Genomic DNA, 26,481 nt, shown 5'->3' with positions numbered 1-26,481 from the left:
TGAGATTTTAAAACATGCTTATTTAAAATAAGTTTATTACAATGAAATAATAAAAAAGTCTGGCAGAAGTCTTAACAATACTCAAAAAAACAAAAAAAAACAAAAACCAGATGCTGTATCATGTGAGAGATGACGCAGATTGGAAACTCCAAAATTTCAAGATTGAACTGCTTATGACAGCACAATCTGTGCAATGCTTACGCTGGTGGAGGTGATTTCTGGGGCATGAACAAGCCCTTAGAATTAAACTGTGAGGCAATATACCTTCTCTTCATCTTATATCTCAATAAGGCTCACTGTAAGCTCAGCTTATCATTAATAAAATGAATGCCCAAAACTGGATTGAAAGATGCAAGAAAATAGAAATGGAAACCACAAAAGCAAGCTGCTTTGGTTTTCAGTTCAGTCACCATATTCCAGAATGCAATTCGTTTGTTTTGTTTCAAGTAGACAAAAATCACCAACTTTCAAGGTGGCTTTAAGTGAAGGAATCAAATAATATATTCGGGATCCCTAAAAGCTGCAGTGCACAATAAAGTAAACAAATGTGAAACTTCCTTGTTTCCATATCCTGATTCCTTCTCAATACAAAGTTAAAAAAAAGTCTTTAGACATCCAGAGTATGGGGGTGCACACACACAGAATACTATACCAAGAAAGGGATATTAACAAATGCCAGTGAAAGGCCACATTTTGAAGAAATGCGTGCCAATGTAAGAAGTCTGTCAGTGAAACATATGCCTGTGCTCAAACTTCAAAGCAAGTGCTTAAATCCTTGTGTGAACTGAGTAGGATGAGCTCCTGAATGGGTTTGCAGAGTGCGTGCTCTGGTCTCCCCACTGCACATGGGTGATTTCATACCAGAGCATGCAGGACATCAAAGTGTGCAGGGTTTGCTCACAAAGGGGTTACTGAAGGCAGCAAAAAGGTAGGAATTCAGTCATGAGTTCCCCCCTCCTCTCTGTTTTGTTATCGGTACTATGCACACAAAGAGAGGAGAAATAAGCCCATTAAAAGTACAAAACCCCATGCTTTCACTCCTAAGAGGTAGAGCTGCCAATTTTGAAATGTCCTGATTTAAATTCAATCAATGAAATCGGCATGGTTGTCCTAGCAGAGTATCTCAAACCAGGGCAAAGCTTCAAAGAAAAGCAGCACATTCTCCATCCAACTCTGTCCTTGCCACAAAACTCAGATCTGCTTTTCAGTTTCCCATTTAACAACTTATAAAACCTCCTACTTCACACTGCTATGGAGATGCTTTGGCTGGACGGCAACAGCTCTGACAACAAAGAAGGTGACAAATGGGAGGAAGGGAAGGAGTGGGAAACAAGTGGGGAAGAGGAAAGATAGAAAGGTGGGAGTGTGCTAATGATCTTTTTTGGTATCTAAAATTTAGGGGTCTTTAAAGCTTTTCACAAAAGCTGAATCAATGATAAAAAGAGATGGTGAGAGGCTCCAGTATAAGCACACAGGTAATACCATTCTCTATAGGCCATGTCTCTTTGCCAAAGCACATCACAAACAACTGGAGCACATTTTGGGCATACTTCTATGTGGGCAGCCGAGCAAGTGACAATGTTCAATCTGTGATACATTTTTAAAGCAAATGACTGCAACCTAAATCCTGATGATGCTTTACAAAAGGCTTGTCGGTGGTCTGCAGTCCTTAGCTTTAAGCGGATTTGTTGAAGGGAGACTCCTATTACAACAGTATCAAGACAAAATGTGTCAATGAGACCTTAGCGATAAAGCACTTGAGTATGCAATTCAGACTCCACAACTGTAATGTCACAGAACTTCAGTATGCAACTGAGTGCGGTGTCTTAAAATAGCAGAGGGGGCTCCAAAACACAGTTTGCTTTAAAAAGAAATACGTAATAAATACAATAAATAAAAGCCTGCCAGTGCCACGCAGAACTCGACTGAAACCACTTAGGAGCTCTGCTCTAATGCCAACAGCACTGTATTACAAAGATGTGTGTAGGATCTCTACTAAAATATGCTGACAGCCATTATACAGCACTAGATAGCACTTTTTTTTCAGATTGCTTTGGGATTTACCATGTCTCAGCAAGGATGTGCGCTGGACAGGCTTTGTCTGTGTCATGAGCTGTATCAGAGTTCTATACCCAGCTCAAAAAGCAGTCTGACTCTCCTAGGGTAAGGCTGTGATTACTCTTATTTTGCCATGGCTAAGTAATATCCCTGAGAATATGCAACTGTTGGACACTGAAGAAAACAGCTGAAAACACTTGTAAAGGACACAAAAACTTCAGACTAGTGCAGTTTAAGAAATTAAAGCAGTTCATGTAGAGTATACAGAGCAAGGGTGCTGTTATCTGAGTCACAAAGACTGCTATCTGTATACAGGTCAGTTTTTTATAAATGTCAGCCACTAAACAAAGACAAGGAAACCCAACCCATCATCACTAATCAACGAGCCAAATAAATCAAGCAAAAACCACCTACCTCTTCTCCATTTCTAAATTTGAGGGCCAAAGTTAGTTGCTTGTCTTCTACAATTGCTAAGAACCATCTTCTATGCTTGCCAGAAAAGAAATTGTCATCTAGCTGTGTATTTGTTTATGTGTAATGATCTGGTCTACTGCATCCTTAGAGGTATAACTTGGAGTTCAGCTGTGCAACATGCTGCAGCATTTCTCAGTGGTAGTTTGAAAAGATAGCATCCTTAAGTCTTAAAAGCACTCAACATCCTGCAAGAACAGTGCAAGAAGCAGCACAGGTTTTGAAAGCAAGGTGACCTTGCTCAATTCCATCTCTAAAAGTCCCCTATTTAACAACTCGGACACTGGCATCTCCTGAAACCACCATCTTCACAGAATGTTCCCAAGCATCAATTCCACAGTTTAGAAAGACCAACTTTACACAGAAGAGCAAGACAAGAAAGCCTGCTCTGAGGGTGGATGCCATGCTAATTACACAATATGCACTGCAGATCACTTCCTATTTGTTGGAAGAAAGAAGAACTGTAAAAGTTGGTAATTGCTGAAGCTAGTGGCCCAGTGAAGCTGTTCAGTTCCTTGCTTAAGAAATAAACCTTCTTTACTTCTAGTATCAAATACTTGGCTTGGCAAGCTACTAACAAGCCAGCGGTTCTCTCACTAGCTGAAAAAACAAAACAGAACAAATGAAACAAAAGCAAAAAATGCCCAAGCCTTTAAGTGCTAGATCTGTTTTGCTGCTACTGAAAAAGCTTACGGTTAAAAAAAGAGAAGTCAATTTTCATCATGATTTCACTATCAATTTTTAGAGAAGACTGATCTCTTCCTGCCCTCCCCACACACTCCTGCTATTCTGTGGCAATGTGGTCTCCATTACCTAATCACAGCATTAAGACCTGTTACAGAAAAGTTTCCCACATAATAGTGGAAAAGATTGAGGAAACCACAGGGGATGGAGAGCTGGTTGTTCTGCTGGTTTTGTTTGTTTGTTTGTTTTTGTTTTTTTTTGCATTCACACTTTGAAGAAGCAGACAGTCATATCTCAAAGGCTCTCTGCTTCATTTTTAGCACTGCAAGTACTGAAATAATTGAATTGAGCTTTGGTCAAAAGTTTTGACTTCATATTCAAACAAACAAGAAAACTCCAAGAACTAAAGACCCTATATCCTTCTGATTCTATCCTGGTGCACGTAGGGAGTATAGATAGTCACAGTTCAGAAAAGATGACAGGAACAAGAAAGTCATACTACTTAAATGCCCATTTACAGTTCTAGTATCTTGCTTTACTCATCAAATGTGTCATTTGGTGTTTTCTTCACTCACCATATACTTTTCTTAAAGCCTCCAGTGCTAGGCTCCTGAGAAAAGATCAAGTATTACGTATGCAGAGACTGCTTTCTCAGAATGATGCAGCAGGCCTGCAGTACATTCATTTTAGTCAGAATGTGCTTTTTAGCCTAGCAAAAGCCAGTATTTATCCTGTGAGTAAGGTGATGACAAATTGTACGAGGATTTACCAAAGTTTAGGAACCTCATGAGCATTAGTGTTATTTGCCCATGAGTTACACTCAGCTTTTTGGACAAAACTATCCAAAGCCATCCAAAGCCCTTTGTCACTACTGAGAAACCCACTTATACCTTGAATTGGCAGTAAGTAACTCAGTGTTCTAATCTTCAACACAAGCAAGAATTTTGTCCTTACTCATTTATGTATAACAAACTATCTAGAAGGATTTCTTTATCACTTCTAACAGCAACTAGGTGCACTTTTTTATCTGTAAAGGAAGAAAAGTGCAAATTTTACCTTCTTACTTCCTAGCCACTTCTGCATAATTTTAGATTTTAAAGTCTGCAAATGGCATAATGTACAACAACTTGGTGATAAATTCTAGCTTCCCCTAGGCTTTGCTATTTCATGCTCACTTTCAATAATATAGGGCAGAGGGAACAATAGTGGTACCAGTGCAGACAGAATGGCACTCCATGCTCACAGCCTTCCCTTCTCTTGTCATGCACACACTTTTCCTTCCTGCACCACAATATATGTTGCAGCACGCTCATCTCAAGCAATACGGGCAGGAGCATCTTGCTGTGGAGGGCACTAAGGAAAATTTCCTTTAGATTTGGCTCACTGTCAGGAGCCAGAAGGGAAAATGTGGTACAAACAAGTAGCTGGGACAGAACACAATGGCTAGTTTCCTATACTGGTTCCCTGTGGAAGCTCAGATCACCAGCTACATGTGCTCATGGTGAAGATCTCTAACACTTTTAGAGATGCTGCACTAACAAAACAAACCAAAAAAAAAGCAACAAAAAAACCCCAAACATAACAAAACAAAAAAAACAATTAAAAAAAAGATTCAACCCAAAATAAGGTAAAAACTCACTGCATACCTGTTAAGCTGGCATTTAACCACCCTCTCTTCTGCTACAATAAGGTTCACTAGAGTGGGCAGAACAGGGCAGGAGAGAGTCCGAGCCAGCAGTGCCTGCTTGGTTCCATGTGGATATCATGACAGCTCTGCTGCATGCGCAGCTCCCACACAAAGTGTGGAAGCAAAGGGCAAATTCTGCTCCATTACTTTTACAAGGTGAAGGGGACAGGGAGTGAGGCAAGTGAGGAACAGTCCAAAACATTCATTACAGACATAGTTATAGCCCAAAAAGAAACTGTACCTCTGCATTTAAACACAAAACAAGCACAACAAGAAATAAAAAACATACATACCCTTCCCCCCAAACACTCACACCTCTCCCACCTGAAAAGCTACAGTGAACAGAAAAGATATTCAAAAAAATCTTTGTTAACAGACACAGTCCCTGAAGTTTTAAGATGCTGTCTTACTGTAGTCATACCACCTCATCTGACTCCAAACCATGTACTTCATAGAGAGTGTCCAAGATATTTAGCTGCTTTTCCATGGCTGGTAAGTAAATGTTGAGGTCCCTCTGCATTGCTTTGTAAAATGTTTCCTCCTGAGGATCACAGTCTTCTACAGACAGAGCTGCTACGAAGTCTTCGTACGTTGGAGCTGCCCTTAAAGCTAACTGGGAAAGGAAACAAAGCTTTTAGATTTACCAAACAGAACAGGAAAATAAACCCAAGTGAAACTGTGACACCTAGATTGCCTAGATTTAATACACTGACACATATATGCATATGTTAAGTCTATTAATTGATAAAAGAGACTAAACTGTTTATTATCTCTGTGTAGATCCTCATTTTAAGAAATCCTCAGAGGTGCCAGATTTATAGGAAGTGTCAGTTTATCATATTTTGTACAAACAAAGAACATCAGAAGTTACTTAAACAGAAAATCCAACTAAGTCTAGATTGTTAGGGAAGCTCCCAACCCGCTTCAGCACTGAAGTCCCATTCTCAAAATGCTTTTTAGAAAACTCTCCTCACTATTCCTGTTTCTCCCAATCCCAGTTGTGATCAGCTGGCTGCGGCATTCCTTTTTCTTTTTATAGTCTCACTAATAATTTCCAGAGAAAGACACAAGGGGGAGCTGGTAGACCGGACAAAAAATAAACTACTGGAGCCTACACATTCAACTCTGCCACACTGCATCAGCCCTTCTCAAATGCTCATACACAAAGAAAGATGAATTCTCAAACAAGCAATCTCAAAAGTTCGCCTATTTTAACAGGCCTGCAAAACTGAAGTGCAAAACACACTATAAAAAACAATATACATGCAAAAATAATCCATTTCAGGTCCAGAAAACAGGTTCTATCCTGAAAGCTCAGCGCTAAATACCTTGATAGCTACAGTGTGCACTCTGAGAATAAGATTCTAAGAAAGGAATCTACTTATTTTAATGTTTCAATTTTTAATACCACATTAATTAAAAATAATAGAAGCTCTCAATAACAAGACCCTCAAGTTTAACAGTAGCTAAGAGAAGCACTTACCGCAAACACCCCACGGACAACCCAACCATGGTGCTGCCGTAATGTCTTTCCATAAGCATTGTCTTAAAGTAAACCAAACAAAACAAGATACATGTAGGGCATTTAGTTTTGCATCACCAAAGGATATTGCAGCTTAGGAACAACTAGTCAAGGATATATTATTGCTACCTGATGCAAATGATTGCTTTAAGCATTAAAGTTATGACTCAAAGAAAGGAAAAAAGGAGAGACAGATCAGGATTCTGCGCTGGGGTCTCAGCTCAGCTGTCAGTCTCCTATAATGGCAAGTTAGTGTTCCAGCAGACAGGAAGGCAAAGGCAATTACTTGATTAGCTGTGCTTCTGACTAACTTTTCCTCTATTATCTAGTTCTTAGTTCAGTGCAAGTCTGAGAAAATATTACATGGGATGGAACTATACTGTGAGCAGATCATTAGCCAACTTCAGCCTACATGGTTAACTCAGATATTGAACGAGAACTTTCTCTTTACATTTGAGAGCCAAGTTTAAGAACCTTCGAAACAGAAAGCAGAGTCTTAAAAAAAACAAAACACACAAACTCCATGCCTCTCTTGTGAGTGCTCCCAAGTGTAGCCTTGGATGAAGATCCTAATGTTCCTAGATAGCTCCACTTTCATATATAAAATATTTTATATACAAAATGAACACCTTTGAGCCTCATTTTCCAAGTTTGTTACTGTCAATGTTCAATATTCTTGGCTTTCACTTTAATTTTTAAGTATCTGGTGTTGTTACAGATTCCCTGAGCTGCATCAAGAAAATATCTCTTTTGCTGCATCTGGATCTTTGCTCAGAGAACTGCAGACAGTTATTCTTGAAGAGCATATAAAATCAGTAAAAGCTAGCCACAGTATCTGCTTCAATATGAAATACTCCACAGCTACCAGTCTAATGACTGGCAAATATATCCTTTTTATCTTTACAGTAAGAGATGTATGTGGAAGGTATACAGCAGTAAGAGCAAAGAAATAAGGGGGAAGTAAGTACTGTGTAGCAAATAGTATTGACAAGTCAATTCTCGGCCTTAACAACAAGTATAGAGGCAAACTTCTCAAGGAACTGAAGAAATAGAACAACAACTGTGAATTTGGGAATGCTCTCGCTGCATATCAGCGGAGAAAATGGGTTGAGACAAAGAACTTCTCTCCTAAGATATGTCTGCTCCCTTGCCAGAAGTATTCCTATTAAGCAAACATTTATGTGGCACTAAATCATTATTTAGCAATCTGCTTGATGATTGCCACTTTCAAAAACCAGACATTTTCAGAAAAAGTTGTGTCTTGGAGGTTATTCATATTATTAATCACCAAAGAAAAGAAAACACATTCAAAACAAGAAGGAAAATAGTTATGTAAATTCACAAGCACATGAAGAATAAAGCAACTGGTACTTACTCAGAGCTGTTTGGATATTCTTTTCTCCATTCTTCACTTCTGTCAAAAACCCTTTCAAGAACTTTAAGCCTCTTCCAGAATGAAACAACAAAACAAACAGAAATCATATTTATAACAAAGTCCCACAGAGTTCGGTACAGTTCTGGAGGTTTTGTAATGTCAGTATACAGTCAATTTCTCATTTCCACATATCAGAGGGATATTCTGGAGCCAACTCAACACCCATTGCTTACAAAACTCAAGAATTACAGAATCATTTTCAATCTGAACAAAAAAATGTAGCCACATCCTCCAACCTCACTTCCAGCTTAAGGAAAAAAAATACTGCTGAAACATTTGTGCTGAAGACTGAAATGATCTGCATGATGTACTGTCCCAGCAGGAACAGTCATTCCCTATAACTTGTTCTGTTGTTTGTTTGGTTTTTTTAATAGAAAAAAAGACTGTCTGTGAGTACTTTCTCAGGTCTTTTGGTAAAGTTGCTGCGACACAACTACAGATAATACATTAATCTTGAGCTTAGTCAATTTAGATGGAGCCTGTGAAAGTAACTAGTTTGTCCCATACACATAAGCTTGTGCTGACCCTTTGTTGCACTTGATCGTTTAGAGTTGAAATAGTTATAGAACTGTTACCTTTTCAGCCATAGGAGTGCCTCTGTAGCAGAATTTCTAACTTGAGCTACACCTGCACTGACTTCATGCAGTACTATCTTCTGCAGGGTATCAAACTCCTCTTTGTTGGTTATAAATTTCTGATTTATTTTCTGGAGGAAAGAAAAACAAGAGGCAAAGCTTTGTTTTTGAGATTAAACAACAACTTGTCCCATGCATGCCACTTATTTATCATAATTTTTTCCCACAGAGAGATATTACAGATCCCCCTCCACAATCAGTTCCATCCTCTTAGACTCATTACGTGTCATTTAGAGGCTGTACTGAGGGATGTGGTTTAGTGTGAAATACTGCTGATAGGTGGGCACTTGAGCTGGATGGTCTTAAAGGTCTTTTCCAACGTTGGAGATTCTGTGATTATGTGGTTGGGCAACTGACAGGCTTATGTCATGCATTCCCCATGGCTGCACACAGCTCCATATACACCTGGCTAGTCATGAGGGGCCACAGATTTGCTGGATCAGCCTTGCACCACAGCACTGCCTGGTTCTACCTGCACCAGGACTTGGCTACTGTGATCCCACCACAAAACGCAAACGAAAGCAAGTGGCTCAGTCAAGGATCTGCTTTTTTTTTTTTTTTTAACTGCATTCTTCCAGTGTTTGTTATCATACACTCAGGAGATATGCTTTGCTTTTTTTGTTTTCAGCCTTGAAAGAAAAGCTATGAAGAGTCTCACTGTGAATACATCTTATCTCACAAGTGGCAAACCTTTTCAGACTTAGAGCTGAAAGAACTTTCAGGAGAATCTAAGTTGAAGGATTTGTTCCCAATTTGCAGCTGCTGAGAAACTGGTTCTTAGTGAGCTAATTTGCTCCTTCTTGGGTGAGGAAAGGTGTTTATGTCCTGTTTGACCAGCAGTCTAAAGTTAATATTGATATCACCACATTATAACTTATGATCTTTTCAGTGCAGAATCAAAGTCATATAAATTATGTAATAGACTTTTTACTTGGCAGTCAATTAAGTATTTTTCAAGTTTGCTCATACACAACAGTTGGATTTACTAAATACATGACATCTGTAAGAACAGAATTAGAAATATTTCAGCAGATAGCAAAATTATCAAATGTTGTAAAGCCTTCCAGAATTGACTACTATGACAAAAATTCTTGGGGTCTGGTAGCTAAGGCAGATATTTTGTTTAAAAGGCAGCGTTTAAAAATCAAGTTACCTTGATGTTACCTACAAAATCCATTTTAACAGGAGCAAAAACAGTTGGTCCCAACTTGTCTAGAAGAAAAAAAGGGATACATACTTTAAAATTATTACTCTTTTCAGTCTTCATGTCCTAGTAACAATTTTATTTACTGTCTTAACAATATCTCTAAAAAGCAGGAGAAGCTAGAACAACAACATAAAGTGAAGTCTTTCTTTGGTGCAGAACAAATCTGTATTGGCTGGAACAAATGTTAAAATACGCAGACTTCCAAATGCTAAGTCCTCAAGATGCACACTTAAAAGGACCTTATACCCACTGTTAGATTTAGGGACAACGGAGGTGAAGGACTGCACCAACTGGAAACAGAAGTTATTTGGGGCACGGGGGAGAATCAAAGAGTGACAATAGATAGTACAGCTGATGGTACAGCAGACAGCTGTACTGGATGCATAAGGAATTACGTGCTGTTCTTTTGAGGAGAAAAAAAAAATTACTGTTCCAGACATAGCCATGGATTTCCAGACAGCTTATACACAGGTCCTATCTAAATGAGAGAGGATCCTCTATAAAGAGCAAGAATGAGAAACATCTCCTAGTACCAGTCACATTAATTCTGCTGGCAGGAACTACTTACATTACCTTAATTCAGGGAACTAAACAATTTGCCAGAACAACTGATCCACCTTTTCTCCCAGCTGGTGGCAGATAAAAGGACTCGGAGGCACCACAGCACGAAAAGAAGCTGCTTACCCAGAACGGGCACAATTGCATAACATGACTCCAGAAACTCTTCTGTCGGTATGCCCTCTTCCTCCTGAAGTTCAATATCACTGAACCTGGTATCCAAGACAAGCAGAAAAAATTGTTACTTTAACAATGCCTTTTCTGTAACTACTAAAAACCAGAGCTGTTTCATGCTTACTTAATTTGAACAGAATTAAAATTTATACAGATTAAACCACCAGCATAGCTTTTGTTTTAATAATTTAATGACTGCAGAAAATACACATCTGGTGGCATGTGAAGCATGTAATTACAAACAAGGGAAAAACCCTCCCACTCCTCTCTGTACAACTGATTTTACAAAGGGCATCTTCATCCATTTCTGTGCTTTATGCATTCTTGTTACATATTATTTCAGCAAATTAAGCTTTGCAGACAGAACAGACTTGAAAATGAGTCAATTAAAGGCTTAAAAAGTTTTATCATCTTCATGATTTAAATCTGCAACATGTACTACCTATTGCTCATGACACTGAAGAAAGTAGGAAACCCGTTTTCATTCTCATTTTCCTCACACAGAGTCAATCCACTTAAAGAATTTGTTTCTGATTGCAGCAACTTCTGGGCATCAAGGCTTTCTACAGCTTGCAGCTTGTTCTCTCCATCTTCCTTCAGGCCTTAAAATTCAAAGGAAACAAAAGAATAAATAAATAGAAAAAGAAAAGCCACATACCCATACTATTACTATTATTCCTCAAGATGTGTCCTATTTGAAGGCAGGTATTAGGATAACTGATCATGTAAGTTTTCTCTGCCAGCACCATGACACCACACTTCTACTGCTCTCAGCTATACTAAGACAACATTTAGACCAGTCTCCTTCCCACTATTTTTAATCAGCCAAACCAAGTACCAGGCTGCAATGTCACCAAACTCATGCATCCTCAACAAGGACAGCCTTAAGTAGAGAAGAGCTTTGAAAAAGCTGTTATATGCAGGTCAGTACAGATTGATCTGTTTGAAGGAAAATAGTTCTCACCCAGCTGTAGCTTCCCCAGTATTGGTAAGCAGCACTGCCCATTTTCAGAAGCTGACTTGTTTGCTTTTCTTGGTAAGTAAAGTGCCTGTTTAGGTGGGTAGTGCTATGATATTAAAGGTTGCTGCATTCTCATGATTTGAAATAATAACCTTCAAGTTTCCCAGAAAAAGATCCTGTTCTCTTTTCCCCCAGTGCAGTTAGTTTTATTTCTCCTCTAGGGACAAGTACATCTGCTTAATGCGGAGGACTACAAAATCACTTCCAAAGCCAAACTTATCTAAGTTTTATATACCCAAAGAAAGGTCACATCCATGCATGGCAAGACCTCCTGACCTCATAGGAAACTGCAGGCCAAAGCACATCCTACTGCCACACCATTAAATAAACATCCAGAATTTCTCAGGGAACTTCTCTCTCCAGAAAAGGAATACTTGCCAATGCCACTGAAGATTTATAGACCCGAAGTGAAATTGAACTTCTGGCAGAAAAGATTCAGCTGCAACAAACTTTCTTCCTCTGAAAGCAATTTTGCAGCAATCCCAATCATTTGCAGATCCACTAAATAAGCCTGGAATGTGTGCTGGGTGAAAAGAACCATTCACATCTGGTAACAGCAGCAGCAATGAGACTTCACCCATGATCCCCAGGGCAAAAACAAACAAACAAACAAAAAAAAAATACAACAAACCAACACCACAAAAAAAACCCAGAGAAAAATGGCCTCAGCCATCACTATATCCCTGCCTTGTTTCCAAGCAAATAAACGCTGTAAGGAAACGGTAAGGAACAAGAGTTTGAAGGATGTCACTGATTTGTCCTGCAAAAAGACAGAGGACTCAGAGAGTAAAGAAACAGCCCATGTCCACTGTGAGTGCCATGCATCAAGACCAGGGACTTCTGAAATATTTAATTCAAATAGTAAACCCTAAGTGACAATAGAGCAAAAGCTCTGAGATGAAGATATGTTAAAGTACTTCAAACCTATAGAGAAATCAAATCCACTGAAAAGATTTTAATAGGTTTGATTTCAGGACAGCTGGGAAAAATACTGGGGGTAAACACCTCTTGTCAGGCCAGGAAGTCTAAGAGGTGCTTTTAACATACTCTGTTGGAAGGAAAAAAGCTTTAGTTTTCCATAAATATTTGTCAGAACAATCATGAGCAACTACAAGGTCAACCACTCTGACACAGGCACCTAAAACTTCAACGTTCCTTTCTGACACTGCAACCCTATATACTAGCAGAGGTGCTGATCTTCCCAGCAGAGAGCCTCTGGGAATTAAATACTTGTTCACAGATCAAGAAGATCCCATGCTCTGCCAGAACATATCGGTGCACATGTCTATCAGCATCTAGAGAAGCCTGCACCTGTCCAAAGGAAAAAGAACATCTTATTTGTTCCCCATTCAGTCCTAAGACCAACAAGGGAAAGAACTAAGCTGAGAAGACTTGACAACGGGCAGGTATCAGACTGAACTACACTGACATTCCCTTTCCCAGGAAGCAAAACATCAGCAGCACTCTCACAGGCAGCCTACAGAGTCCTCCACTTACACTACAAGAATGATGATGCTGGGTAAAGATGGTACTCAGACTTACCTGCCGAATCTTCTGCAATATGATCCTCAACAGAAACAACACTGCTCCCCTCATTTGTTTCCAAGTTTAAACACGCTAGACTTTTTATAAAGGTTTGCTCTTGCTGGTTAATTTCTGCTTTCACAGAGCCGTTTTCACAGGGGTTCAATTCCATCTGTCTGAAGAAAGTGAAGGCATGATGGTTAGTATGAAACAGTACTTCTTCCTGAGAAAGCACACAAATAACAAATAACAATACAGGAAAAACAGTTGTCACAAATTACATGCTGTCACAGACTGCTCTGAGAAAAATAACTTCTCTACAATAACAAAAGGAACAAGGCCACTTATCCACAGCAAGTATGATATATATGTCAGTTTTCAGAATATCAAATGTACTGACAATAATCTATTAAAAAGAGATGCAATCAAAGAAGTTCAACTGATTACAAAAAAATGGAAATCACGGGAGGTATTGTAACCAAAAATCATCCCTGCATTAGTGCTTTTAAATACTATGCATATAATATATATAGACACTTCTTGCCATTTCATAATATTTCTTGCCATAAATAATATAGCTTGCTCTCCATCAATGATTTAATGAGCTTATGCAGTGGAACCTAAGATGTAGGGAAGAGCATCGAGGTAAAAAGAGATGGCTGGTGACTGACCAGGAAGTCACATGGTGGATGGCTGGGGAGGAGAAAAATAAAGGGGAAAAGGCTGAGAAAGAAAAGATATGAAGTGGGAAGAGCTAGCTCCTTTTCATTGCATCTGTTCCCAAGTATATGGCTCAGAGCAATATAATTCTACCTGTACTCGCTACTGGTAATATCAGAGAAAAATATGGAAAGAACAGACACTATCAGAAACAGATTAGAAAAAGATTTATAGTAAAGATTTATTATACCTTTCTGTTGAGGTGTGACTGGACAAGACTGAGTGTTTTATCTGTAAGATAAGAGGGGGTGGGTGGGGAGACACTATCTATAATAAGACTGTATTGTGTTTCAAAACTTTGCATTTTAACAAATCCAAACTGCAGTCAGCAGAAAAGCTAGGCATAGACCCAAAAACAATATACAGAGAAATACGAAAAATATGACAACATTATTATAGAAAAAAAAAAAATTACTTATTTCAGAAGCTAGCTACCTAGCAAGTACCAAGTGAGATGCCATATAGCACATGTACAAAACTAGGGCAAAGTGTTTTCCTTGCAGTGATATTTTTTTTACTTAAAAAAAAAAACAAAAACTGAAAAACCAGGATGAGAAACATGGAGCCAGGCACCAGATAGAGCGGAGTGGATTCACTTCTCAGGTGCAGTGAAATATCTACATTTCTACGTACACCTTAACCAGCTGTTTGCCAGAGATGCTTCAATTTTACACCTGTAGCTATGGATTTGAGATTAAAGAAAGTCTGTAAGAAGATAAGCTCATCAGCCCCTGGTGGCACATTAAGACAGATGTGATGTTAGTAACTCAGGAATATTAATTGCTGTGATCTCCTACAATGGACCACCCTGGGCACACAGTCAGGATTTTTTACACGCCTGCAGCTGGATCAGGCCCTGAAAGTTAATGGTTAATAGCTTCTACCTATAATTAAGAGTTAAGAGATTGGCCACCAAAAAAAATAAATAAATAAAATAAAATAAAATAAAAAATTCATTATCTGCTTCCACAAATGCTACCTTAAGAAACGGCGCCTTCCACACCAAGACTGATAGAAAAGGGTACTGGTCCCTACCCTGTTTGTTCTGAGAACTGCTAAATGTGGGGATCCTGGAGGGGTCTGATGTAATAACTCAGAAGTAAAGGCAGTATTTGCAATCTGCATACATTCTTCAAGAGTCTTCAGGAAGGTGTCACATGTTGATTTCAACAGAGCTCCCACATCAATCCCACTCTGTAGGAATAAACCAATTGGAACACACAGACACACCACAGAAGATCAGCTTGGATCAACTAACATCTACAAATCCCATAACTGCTACAGACATGATTGTTGCTTGACAAAGCTGTTGTTTGACAAAGTGTCAGCTGCTGAGAGAACTGGCATCCCATATTACTGGGCCTATGCCCCTTTATAGCATTGCTGCTTTCGTCAGTTTTTCTCTACAACAAGCAGAGTAGATTTGTATTATAATATATATATGTATGTATATTTTATATATATATATAATATATGCCTTTTAAATTACACATCTCTGATGTTAAAAATACATTAACTGTAAGCTTTGCTGTATTCAATAGCGGTACTCCAGTGGTATCACTGACAAGGGAAATGAAAGTAAACAAACGAGACAGAATAATCTGAAGATAACTTTTGAAGTAACTTCAAAAATCCCACAAGCAAAAAAAAAAAAACTTACACAGAATGAAGTAACACATTGCCAACAACAATACAGTATTACTTCATTTAAACAAGAACTGTTGCGTGGGTATGCAACTTCCCACAGGTCCTCAGCAGAAAGTGCAACAGTAAGTGTGAACAAATACTGCACTGGCTAACCAGAAGAGTTCAGAAAGCTTAAGTCTTTATTGAAGAGGTCTACACCAAAAATAGAGCTGTACCTCTGGTTCTGATACAGCAGAAATGCTGGCTTCCTTAGTTTTATGCACTTGCTGAACAAGAAGGTTACAGTATAGTCTAAGTTCAGACATTTTAGTCTTCAAGGCTTCTGTGTTTTCAGTGAACTCTAAAAATGAAAAAAATAGCAATGTTGAATTCAGTGCATCCATCTTGCAGTATGTGATTTTGTAAAGCTGCTGAGACATTACTATCCAATCTAATTCAATGAATACTACTGTGTTTCAAAGCATTTTCTATAAATTCAAAAAGATGAGCAAGGTTGGCCAAAGATTACACTTGTGACAGGTAAATACGTTTCACTATTTGCTGCCATAGGCTCAGAATGTTCCTAGGCTTACAGCACAGAAAAAAACAAAGAAACAAGTAGACAACATTTGACCTCAAAGGACCTTATGAATAAGACAAAATCCCTACATACTGTATTTTTGTTTGCCTGTTTTCACTAAGTAGCAAACAATTACACTGTGTTAAAGAACTGGGATTCTACCTTATGAGCAGAAAACGCTGGAGGGAAAAGACATTTACTTTCAAGTACAAAACTTAATGTATATCTTTGAGTCATAGAACGGTTGAGGCTAGAAGAGATCAGCAAGTCTGACTCTTCTGTTTAAAGGAGGGACAGCTAGAGCAGGTTGCTCAGGATCAAGTCCAGACAGATCTTGAATACTGCCAATGCTGGACTCCACAACCTCTCTGTGCCACCTGTTCCAGTGCTCCACCACCCTTAAATAAAGACATTTTGTCTTGTATTAATGGCATTTTGTGTACTCTTCTTGTACTCATGGAAGCCATCAGTACAGTTTTCAAAATATTTATACACAGCATGTCTTAAGGAGAAGTATTCAAATCCCTGCAGTGAGAGTTAATGCCTGACATCGCTATCTAGAGCTCCCACATCTTGGTGTTTATCAGCACCAAAGGCCTGAAGCACAGGTTGGACACAGAGATCAAGTACTGATTTTGTCATCTTTGTGTTTCATCTACTAGGGGTCGGGGAAATAAAATGCAAACGTGTGACAGCAAAAGGGATTTCTTGCCTTTTTCCTTTTGTGTCCTGCTGTCTGTCAGACAGGCTTTGGCAGTTCCTAGCGCAACCAGCCACTTTTGCCTCTCAACTGCATTTCTTGCTTTCAGATAGAAGTACTGTTCCCCTGGGATGATCAGGTCCATTCGTGTGTTATCTGCAGGATGAACTAGAAGCAACACAGATTTCAGGCCAGCTCCTCCACCCTTCCCAGCCCAACTGAATATCTCAGCAGATACACTAGCCTCAAAACTCCCCCACTGCCATTTTGTTACTTCTGAGCGAGGGAATAGACAGGACACGTATACAGCTGTGGGACAAAAGGCTATGAAAAACAGCTTCACAATCAGTACAGTAGCATTCAGGAGCTGTGCCTCCCATGGCAAGTAAACCCCTTTGAGAGAGCAGTATCAAAGTTTATTACTCATAATTTTAGTTTTAACACTTTGTGCATAGGAAGAGTCACTTGAAGCTCTGTGTTCTTCCACTATGGCTCATGAAAGAACAGCGACACACCTCCATGTAGAATACCCACCGGATGAGACTTGCAGCTCTTCTAACATTTTCAAAATACTACCTTGTACATAAATCAAGTTCCTTATTTACTAGAAATACATAGCATCAAGATAAGAGCACAAACAGCTCTCGTGACCCGAAATTTCACCTAAAATGCAATATATGCTTATTAGCCAAACCTTGTGCAATTGCATCACTGCATCTGACTTACCTTGAATTTCACACACAGCCATTTGGATGCTTCCTTTGCAACCCTTCCAGGCATCTTCCTGAGAATCATAGTAGGACAAGATACCACCACAGAGAAGAAACCAACGAGGCTGCCAGCCTAAGAGACAAAATTGCATTTCTCCGTTACTGCATCCCCTGCAGTTCCACCACCTCTCTAATTCAAGACTTGCTGCAAATAAGGCCCCAAAGATTCTCGGTTCCCCCAGGAAAAATAAATCATTCCAATAGGTAAGATTGTGACAGGTCTGGATGTTGTACTCTACAACCACTGCTTGCCAGCAATTGCACATCCTTCCTGCAGGCAGATGGACTTGAAGGCTGTCAGCTACACTCCGGAGGTATATTCCTGAGATGCCACATGTCATTTTCAGTAGTTATACTAGCAAGGTATAACGGACTCTTTCTCTCCTTATAGCACCTTCTCAGAACACCATCTTCAGTTTCATCCACTGCTTCTCAATCCACCCCTTCATTCTCTCCAGAAGTCAGCACAACTGTCTTGCCTTATGTACCTACCTTCCTTCAGAAAGGCCCATTCCAACTACCTTCAGAAACAAAAGGCAAGAAGATCTTATATCAAGGGAAAGAGGGGGAATACGCTGATTTCTGAAAGTTGTCTTTTAACAAAGCTTTTCTCAATAGCTCGTGAAACTCCCATGCTGTCCCTATAAAAAGTAGCCTGTAATTAATAACTTGCACTTCTGGACCCATTCCAGGAAAACAATGAAAATACCAGGCTAGACCAAAACAAAATGTTTTGAGCATTGCTTTTGTCCACCCTGCTGCCCAACTTCAGAACTAAACTATCCCTTCTGTTTTCTTCTTTTGGAAGCACTTCTTAGTATGAAAGGATACAAATAAACAAGACTGAGTAGCCACCATTTATTTCTAATTAAAAACTAAAAGCTCATTAAGCTAAGAAGTAAGACAGCAACGTCACTGGAGCAAATCAGCTTTCATTCCTGAGCTGCAACATGCTTCTCTGGACAGGGCCGGAGCTGAGATACCCATATTCCACACTGGGTCAGCAATCTTACAGGAAAAAAACATGGCCATGATGCATGCAGCACCCCAAGAACCTGAGCACATCTCTTTGGAGGAGTGACTGCTCTTAATCAGCTGGCTTTAAGCCAGTGCTGTAGCCAAGCATTACTCGGTTCACCCCTAGAAAGCCCTACAGCCCCAGACAAACAGTAGGAGATGGGTTTTGTTTTGTGTATAAGCAGTACCACAGCACGAAGGACAGCCTGGTCTACACATTACCAAACCTTTGGGGAAATGAGAAAACAAATTAAACATAAAGCCTTCTTCATATTCTTCTAGAGCTCCTCCACTGCTTTCTAGAAGAATATAAAAGTGTTGTAAATGCCAAAGCATTCTCAAAGGTTCTTTATTTTGCTTGAATGGCAAAAACTACAAAGATTGAAACTTCTAAAGGAAGAAAAAAAAAGAAAAAAAGAGAACAAGTTTGGTTCTTATTAGTCTTGTCACCAAAACACAGTAAGTATCCTAAAATCATTATTTGTATGGAGGAGCTCACAAAAAAAGGAGATGATTGTTGAGGAGAGAGAAGCAGTTCATTGCTTCAGACACTTGATGGCACAGATTCAATCCCTTAAATAACACAGTGTCACAGTCAATACAGGCCTCTAATTCAGTCTGGAGATCCAGCTGGTGCACGCAAACTATTTCAGCTTTGCTCATGCAGCTGATGCTCTACTAAATTGCATCTCATCAATCAAAGGCTAAGCTATCAATTAGCCAACATGCAAAGCACTCTGCCCCTGTCATTTCAGATGTTGGTTAAAAATGTCATGAGTCAATACATTTTGTGGAGGCTTTTGTTTGTTTGGGGTTCATCTGCAGTATCAGCAATTATCTGTCTTGCTTTGCAGAACCTAAGTCTTCTTTATTAAGAAGGCATTAAAAGTACAGAGATAGACAACTGTTAACTTGAACAGCATATATTTTCTGAACACAATCATCACTACTCTAATAAAAATGCATTTTAGTAAAAGTAAACAATTAAAAAAAAACCCCAATCACAGCAGGATTCTGTCAGAAGATGCAGTAACCACCTGGTTCTCAATGCCACAGGAAGGTTATCCTAAACAACCAGCTAAAAATAGTGCGTGGCTGACAAATCCCGGACAGTGCAACAGGGTTACAATCTTCAATTACAGGCACTTCACATTCACAGACAAACAAAGAGCAGAGAAAGAAAACAATGAAGAGAAAGCAGCAAAAAGATACTTTGATAAGCACAAATCCTGGCTTTATTTGGTTTTATTCTCTACCCATAAACTCCAGTAGGAAGACTGCAACAGCTGGAACGCAGGCTTCATCTGAGATAGAAAGCTAAAGCCAAACCTCTGGCGAGAGCACTGACACAACAGCAGCATTTACTGAGTCCATTCATATTGCTGGTGTACAGGCACGACTAAACGTAGCACCTGCTTCCACAGCTTGTCTTAGAGGCACAGAGCCATTAACAATAAACACCCAACAGACACTGGTTACTGGTCCTAATAAATACAGCACTTCTTTGTGAAACTTGAAGTTAATACCTGCAGAGCCTGGAAGACCAAATATTGTCCAGCACAGAAACAAACATTTAAGCAGTTTCCACAGTCTGAGAGATCTGCCTACTTCCATCACTACCCTTCAGGAAGTCTGGATGTGGCTGTTGCTGAGTAAACTTGACATTTCTTGATAACACTGCTGAAATTTGGACATAATTCAAATTTTAATGTTACACAATTCAGACTCCAGAAAGCTCTGGTTGCAAAGTACCAAGCCTGGAGAAACAAAAAAACAAAAAAACTCCACATTTGAAGACATGTAGATCATGTCAGACATCCATAACGCCAAACCATCTGGGAGAATTACAAACTCAAGAAGTCAAACTGATGACCTGGAAAACAAGCTGCAATTAAGAGATGCCAGTTCCAGTTGCATTTCTAAAAGGCACAAAGGCAAGACACCTAGGCTTTTATTACTACTTGCTTCCCAGGAGAATTTTCTAAAACTTTATGCTTACTAATTTCTTGAGCTTCAACATAAGTCTTTAGAAAAACATATACAATAAATAAATAATCCTTGGATTTCTTGGACCTGAATTCAGATTTTAAATGTGGATAGGAGATAACTACGAACCTTCCACATTACAGCAACATCCACCTAACAGGAGCCTACACACCCCCATCCCCACTGCTAATATCCCAGCAACATGACTCTGTGGCAGGCCTTTGCACTTCTTCTTTGCAAAGTCACGAGAGACATCTCACAGCAAGTGCAAGCAACATCCATCTCTTCGTCCCACCATGGGTAGGGTAAGCAGTGTTCAACATACTTCCACCCATCATTTTATCTCCCAGCACCCAAGGTATCATGTCCATGACTGATAGCCTGATGAGAGCTGCTGGAAAAGTTCAAACAAGCCCAAGGCAGTGCTGTTAGCTTGCAAAACCTAAGTGAAATGCTAAGTTGCCAGTGCTAATGTAAGCCTATGAATGTAATATAAAATTTGGATCTTTGCTAAACCCAGCTTGCCCCTCGTTGTTCAGATAGTAGCTATTACCCAGAATACACCATCTTCTTATCATGTAACAGTTACTTGCAAAATGCCTGCCTTCCAATGATGAAGAAAACTAGGTTTTCCAGTAAAAGGATGCATCTTCAATGGTCACAACACAGGACCGAGTCAAGAGATCTTATTTCCAGCTGCCTGACACCTTGCTGAGCTGCCCCAGGCTGTGCTGATAAACTTCCTCCTCCACTGAGCTCCCTGCACTTCCTCAGCTGCACAACACAAATAACACAAATACTCCATGTCAGCCCACAAGCAACCCTATTGATTTTAACACACTAATATCTGAAGGACATGGCATGGATTTTTCTGTCAAAGAAAGGCAATAAAAATCTCCATGCTGCAAAATGACAAAATGTTTTCAAAACCCAAACTTGTTTGCAATCTCAAATATTAGGAGCATACATGGTAAATCTTAAAGTTCTGATCTTAAGAATTAATTTCTTTTACCTCTTATGAGATTAAATTCAGTTCTCATGTCCAAATATTTAATGTTATCACTCAGAAACAGTATTCAGAGGAAGAGCATTTTGCATAGACAAAGCTTGAAAGTTTCCCTTTTCCCCTGCAGAAACAATGCAGGAATGGGCTATCCTGACAGAAGTAATGTGCACCAGAACTGCTGCATTTCCAAACCACCTTCCAAAGCTATGAAAGGATTTTGTGAAGGTGCAACCTGAGGCATCGGAATGCATTTTGCAACCTTAACTCTGTAGTGAAACAATTTGCCAAGATAAAAATCCACTCATGAGGGACAGCAGAAATGCTACAAATGAACGGGTCACGATTCATACAACAACCTTTGAGTTGTTTTCCTCTCACCTAGAGAGCAGCTGCCAGGAATGCCTGCAGACTACTTTACTAGGGAGGATGTGCATGGTAACAAAAGGTAGCCATAACAGTAGCCTCTAAAAGCCTTGAAATTAACAGACATAGCACTTGAACCATTGTATCACTTTTTGTCATGAATTCATCACTCTTTTGAGGGAGAAAAGTGGTGCAAGTGAAGCACACAGCAGCTAGAACTGGCTTAAATACTCTTTCCCAAATGTTTTTTCTCCTAGAAGTCTCACAAAATCCAGCCCCATTCCAAATATAACTGTTAGCACAATACTTGCAGCACTGGAAAAGCAACCTGCTATCACAGAGCAACTGTCTGTGTGTTTGCAAATGAGCTCTACAGCCGTGGCCAGCTATCCTTAAGAGGAATGGAGAGCATCATCCCAGTAACCAGGCATTTTAAAAAGAGATGGTGAAAGGACAAAGGGCAGAGAAGGGATTGATTGCTGACAGTGATGGAAGCAAAAGTGCAGCAAATCAGCTCACTGCTCAGACACACTAATTTGAGTCTTCTAAGCAACAAAACATTCACCTATCAAAATTCCCCTCCTCGGTTCGCACTTCCCCAGCTTCTGTCTGTGACCTGCGCTGTGGTTAACCTGCTAACCGCAGTCAACACAATGACTTTACCAGAACACACAAGACAATCTCTACCGTCATTCTGCCCCACCTTCTGCTTGTGTTCCCTGTGATCGCTTATTTCCGTGTAGAAGGGCAGAATGAAGAGGCACCGGTACTGCAGCATACCTGCTGGGAAGCGCTGTGCTGCTCTGCAGCTCCCTCACCTACAGAGGAGAGAGGGGACACTGCCGGCCTTTCCTGCAGCCTCATCCAACTTCTTTGCTGCAAAGCACGGCGCTCATTTCCAAAAAGGTATGACAGAAGCAAGACTGCTGTGTGAAAGAAAAGCAGGGGAGTGAGGGAGGTGTGCTTGCAGAGAATGGATGGGAAAGGTCAAATCACACAAACAATTACACAAAATGCAAAGACTAACAGCTAGTCTGACAGCAGAAGGTCAGTAATGCTGGTCAGACCATTGCCCTTCTCATTTTATGCAGTCACAAGCTGGACTATAACCAGAGCCAAAAAGAGGGAGAAATGTGATAAACAAAAGCTTTTGGGAACCAAATGTTTACTTAATGTGCAGTTTTCAATTACTTCCTCCATCTAAGAAATAGAGGACTTTACTTCTCAGAGCTTCATATCGAATAGATGTGTACATATCCCCCATCCTGAAAGGTCAGATTTCTTGAACTCTGAAATCAAAAACTCATTCTAAGCAACAGCATCCAAATATCCGCAGATCTATGTATCCATAGCTACAAACATTTGAAAGAGGGTCAGTTTTCTTTAAAGTTTCCCCTCAAGTTGTTTAAGGAAGTCTGAATCATTAGAGACATGAGTAACTTCAGGCTCTACATGAAGCCTAAAATCTACTGCTTGGTACTGGCTCTTGGCATCTTGGAACAAACTGCAAAGAATTCAGAGTGTAATAATAAAATTACAGGGAACAAACCATAAAGGCAGATGAGAGGAGCCAGCTGTGGCATGTGGTGCGATGCAGCATCACGAGCAATGGCATGAATGTGAGGTGCCTTAGGGAAGATGAACTTGGTAGGGTTAGAGTTACTCAGCAAAGGGAATATTTAAACACCAGGAAAAGGTTAGAAAAAATAAAACCAATCAAAGCCACTTCCCTAAGCACATAAAGAATGCTAGGCAAATCAGTAGAGGCAGTCAGCATTTTTCTTTCTAATGACTAAGCTGCCTTTGATCCACAAGCCAAGACCTGATACATCCCATCCCTTCCAGAGTCAGCCTCAGTCCTGCCTGGGGCCAGTTAACCCAGGTAAAGCATGCCTTATGCTGAAGATCTGAACTTAATTCAATTTCAGAAGTAAAACTGTAGAAAAATCAATCAGAGTGCCAAGCTGATACACACATAACTGAAAGAAAGTATTCCTTGTCTCCACCCTATTTCCCTTTGGATAATAATAGCTTGCTCATTCTATAAACCTTGTGAGAAATCAAAATCCCAGCTTATTTTTACAAGGCAATCTCCGAAGAGTAAAGAAATTTATTTTATTAATCACAGAGTGTGATAAACAAGAAGTGTGACTTGCAGCCTGAGTTCAGCAGAAGCATCACATGGAGGCAGCTTCCAAGCAGAAGTGAGCAGCTTGTGTGTGCAATCCATCTCTGCTCTCTACTTTTCTTTGTTCTGCAATCAGCATCCCCCCTGTTTGGGAACAGTCACATTACAGCACCGCAGCCAAAAGTCTGCTTTGACACTGTACATGCCAGAGAGCTCTCAGCTGGCCTGGGCGGCAGGGCAGCAGCACAATAGACCAAAGAGGCATAGGGAAGGTACAGGGTGATGCTCTTAGCACTCAGACTGCTGGCTACAATAGGCCTCACAACTTTCACCAAGCAATGCTTAAATACAGTTTTGGTGAAGGATGAAATGTAGGAATTTTTAAGATCAAATTGCATGCTCTGATCACAGACTTGGCTGAGGCTATCTAACTTGCATGCCTCCAAGATTTAAGATAACCAGAGTTTACGGATTTGTAATTGGAAGCTTGCTGATGCATCGTATTTGCCAAGTGAAAAAGTTCTACCACATTTAATACTTCAGCAACGATTCTTACAAAGGGCCCCATTCTCTTTAATCTGCTTCAGAGGATGAGACACAGAAAAGAGTATCTGATCCCTACTCTAGGGAATGTGCTTTAGCAGTGGGGTTGGACCGGATGTCTCTGGTCTCCCAGTCTCTGCAACTCTGTAACTCCATGAAAGTTTACATGACCATAAAAAAAATAGTAGTAATAATGACATAAAGAGAAACCACTGTCTGGTGACCATTGTATTGGGGATAAAACAACTGAGTTCTAAAGCCCAAACTCTCTACACTCGGATTTCATGGGCAGCTTGGAGGACCTGTGTGTAGAAATCACAACACAAACTGAGGCTTAACACCAGAGGAAAACCTATCTCCAAGCAGAAATCAATCAACACTAATACACATCATCCTAATCTATAATAAAGCAAACAAATGTATTTATTGTGAAACGAGGTAACTTGTTTGAGCAGTAAGGAAAGTTCATCTGTGTTTCAGTTGGCAATCCAAACATTCCAACCTTTGCCCATGGTAAATCCAATCCATTTCCTACTTCTGAAACGTTCTTGCTATCAAGTAAACATGTAGGTCATAACAAAGATGTAGCTTCCTGCCCCAGGGCTGTGGGGAAATACACCACTGTATTTTTTTCTGCATGATCGCATAAAGTTATAACCCAGTGGCCTCAGGGCAGAAAACATATGCCTAAAGAAAGCACATGCAACATTGCTAGTTTGCAGAACAGCCAATTTACTGTTCTCAAACACAACACAGACAGCCCTTCCAACAACCTGGGAAAAGACAGGGTAACCTTGGCCACTATGTTCACGAGCAGAAACAAGAAATAAGAAAGATACTTCAATCATCCATTACATGGTTTCTCCCTGTGAAGAAGAAAGCTTATCTAGCTTTCACTTGTGGCAAACCTCATGCACCCAGATAAATCAGATTATTTCGCCCTGCATTAATTCAGATTGACATTTGTACAGCGTCATCCTTCTTCATAAGGGTCGATTGAAAGGGAATCACGGAATCATTAAAGTTGGAAAAGACCTCTAAGGTCCAAGCACCGACCCACTCCCTTCATGCCCACTGATCACATCCCTCAGTGCCACATCCACGCTGTCCTAGAACACCTCCAGAGACGGTGACTGCACCACCTCCCCGGGCAGCCTGTGCCACTTTGCAACTCTTCTGGAGAAGAGTTTTTTTCCTAACGTCAGCGTGGTTACCAAAAGATAAAGCGCTGACGGAGACGGACCATTTCTAGCAGAGCAGCTGCTGAGCCCGCCACAGCCGCGAGCCCGGAGGTGCCAAAGGCGCTCGCTCAGCTGCAGCGGCACGGGGGACACGGAGCTCAGAGCTCACGGCATGAAAGCAAGCGTGAGGCTGCAAAATACGCCCCAGCACCTACGTGAAAAGGGCGAAAACAAACAGACACAACTTTAGATCAAACGGACACAGGACTTGATTTCTTACCGGCGATGGGGAAATGACTAATAACACTGCAACCCGCACGGAAAGCCGAGAACGGCTGCTCCCGCCGCACAGATATCACAACATAAGGGTATTTACTAACGAAGAAACCCACGCCTGGTGCCTCACTGTCTGATTCCCCTCAGAGCCCCGGAGGCGTGAAGGGGAAGAGCGGCAGGAATGCCCCAGCACATTCGACCCCGCCGCCTGGCTCGCGCTCGCCGCCCGGCCGCACCTCGCTCAGCCCTAGCTGGGATCGCCAGCGCCCTCCCACCCGCACAGCAAGGCGCGGCTGACACGGTGCCTCCCCAGAGGACCAGACCCCGCCGCTGGCGAGGGACAGCGACTCACCGCTCAGGTAGTTGGTCCACTTGTACAGCACGCCCTCCATGGCGACCGGGCCCCCGCCCCCATGCAGCGCGGCCGGCCCCCGGCGCGCTCACGCCGTTCGCCGCTGTCTCCCGCCGCCGCTTCTGCCGGCACCCAGGGCCATAGCGGGGCGCCGCCCGCCCTGCGCGGCCCGGCCCCCGCCGCCGTGCCGGCCCTCTGCCACGCTTCTGGCGCAGGGTGCGCCCAAAGAACCATCCCTCAGCGCTACGGTTGCGTAA

At 40.8% G+C, this 26,481-nt stretch overlaps 1 protein-coding gene across 3 annotated transcripts; it reads right to left on the bottom strand.

Moving 5' to 3' along the window:
* PLEKHA8 (pleckstrin homology domain containing A8) lies at nt 1-26,381 on the bottom strand. Of its 3 annotated transcripts, none has more exons than XM_052693867.1 (14): nt 26,225-26,380; nt 17,329-17,445; nt 16,615-16,770; nt 15,559-15,683; nt 14,732-14,890; nt 13,887-13,927; nt 12,995-13,152; nt 10,874-11,033; nt 10,384-10,469; nt 9,646-9,704; nt 8,433-8,563; nt 7,798-7,868; nt 6,384-6,445; nt 1-5,513 (listed from the first exon to the last, which is right to left on the bottom strand). In XM_052693867.1, the coding sequence occupies exons 1-14, from the start codon at nt 26,262-26,264 to the stop codon at nt 5,316-5,318; spliced, it is 1,563 nt and encodes a 520-aa protein (XP_052549827.1). In that variant the 5' UTR covers nt 26,265-26,380; the 3' UTR covers nt 1-5,315. The 3 variants fall into 3 exon arrangements, with proteins under 3 accessions (XP_052549827.1, XP_052549828.1, XP_052549830.1); XM_052693870.1 differs by having other exon boundaries at nt 5,300-5,509; nt 26,225-26,381; XM_052693868.1 differs by lacking the exon at nt 14,732-14,890 and having other exon boundaries at nt 26,225-26,381.
* Nucleotides 26,382-26,481: the final 100 nt, after the last annotated feature.

The sequence above is a fragment of the Tympanuchus pallidicinctus genome, unplaced genomic scaffold, assembly GCF_026119805.1.
Source record: "Tympanuchus pallidicinctus isolate F22 unplaced genomic scaffold, pur_lepc_1.0 scaffold3, whole genome shotgun sequence".
Lineage (NCBI taxonomy): Eukaryota > Metazoa > Chordata > Aves > Galliformes > Phasianidae > Tympanuchus > Tympanuchus pallidicinctus.
Note: the sequence above shows the minus strand (reverse complement) of the source record. Positions and strands in the feature narration are given on the sequence as shown.

What these genes read in the sequence shown, in the direction of transcription:
- PLEKHA8 (XM_052693867.1), bottom strand. Translation starts at nt 26,264, where the DNA reads ATGGAGGGCGTGCTGTACAAGTGGACCAACTACCTGAGCG. An exon ending in TATTGCAGAAGATTCGGCAG is followed by an intron (nt 11,034 to 12,994) that starts GTAAGTCTGAGT and finishes TTGAATTTTAAG; the next exon opens with GCCTGAAGGAAGATGGAGAG. An exon ending in TGCAATTGTGCCCGTTCTGG is followed by an intron (nt 9,705 to 10,383) that starts GTAAGCAGCTTC and finishes TTTTTCTTCTAG; the next exon opens with ACAAGTTGGGACCAACTGTT.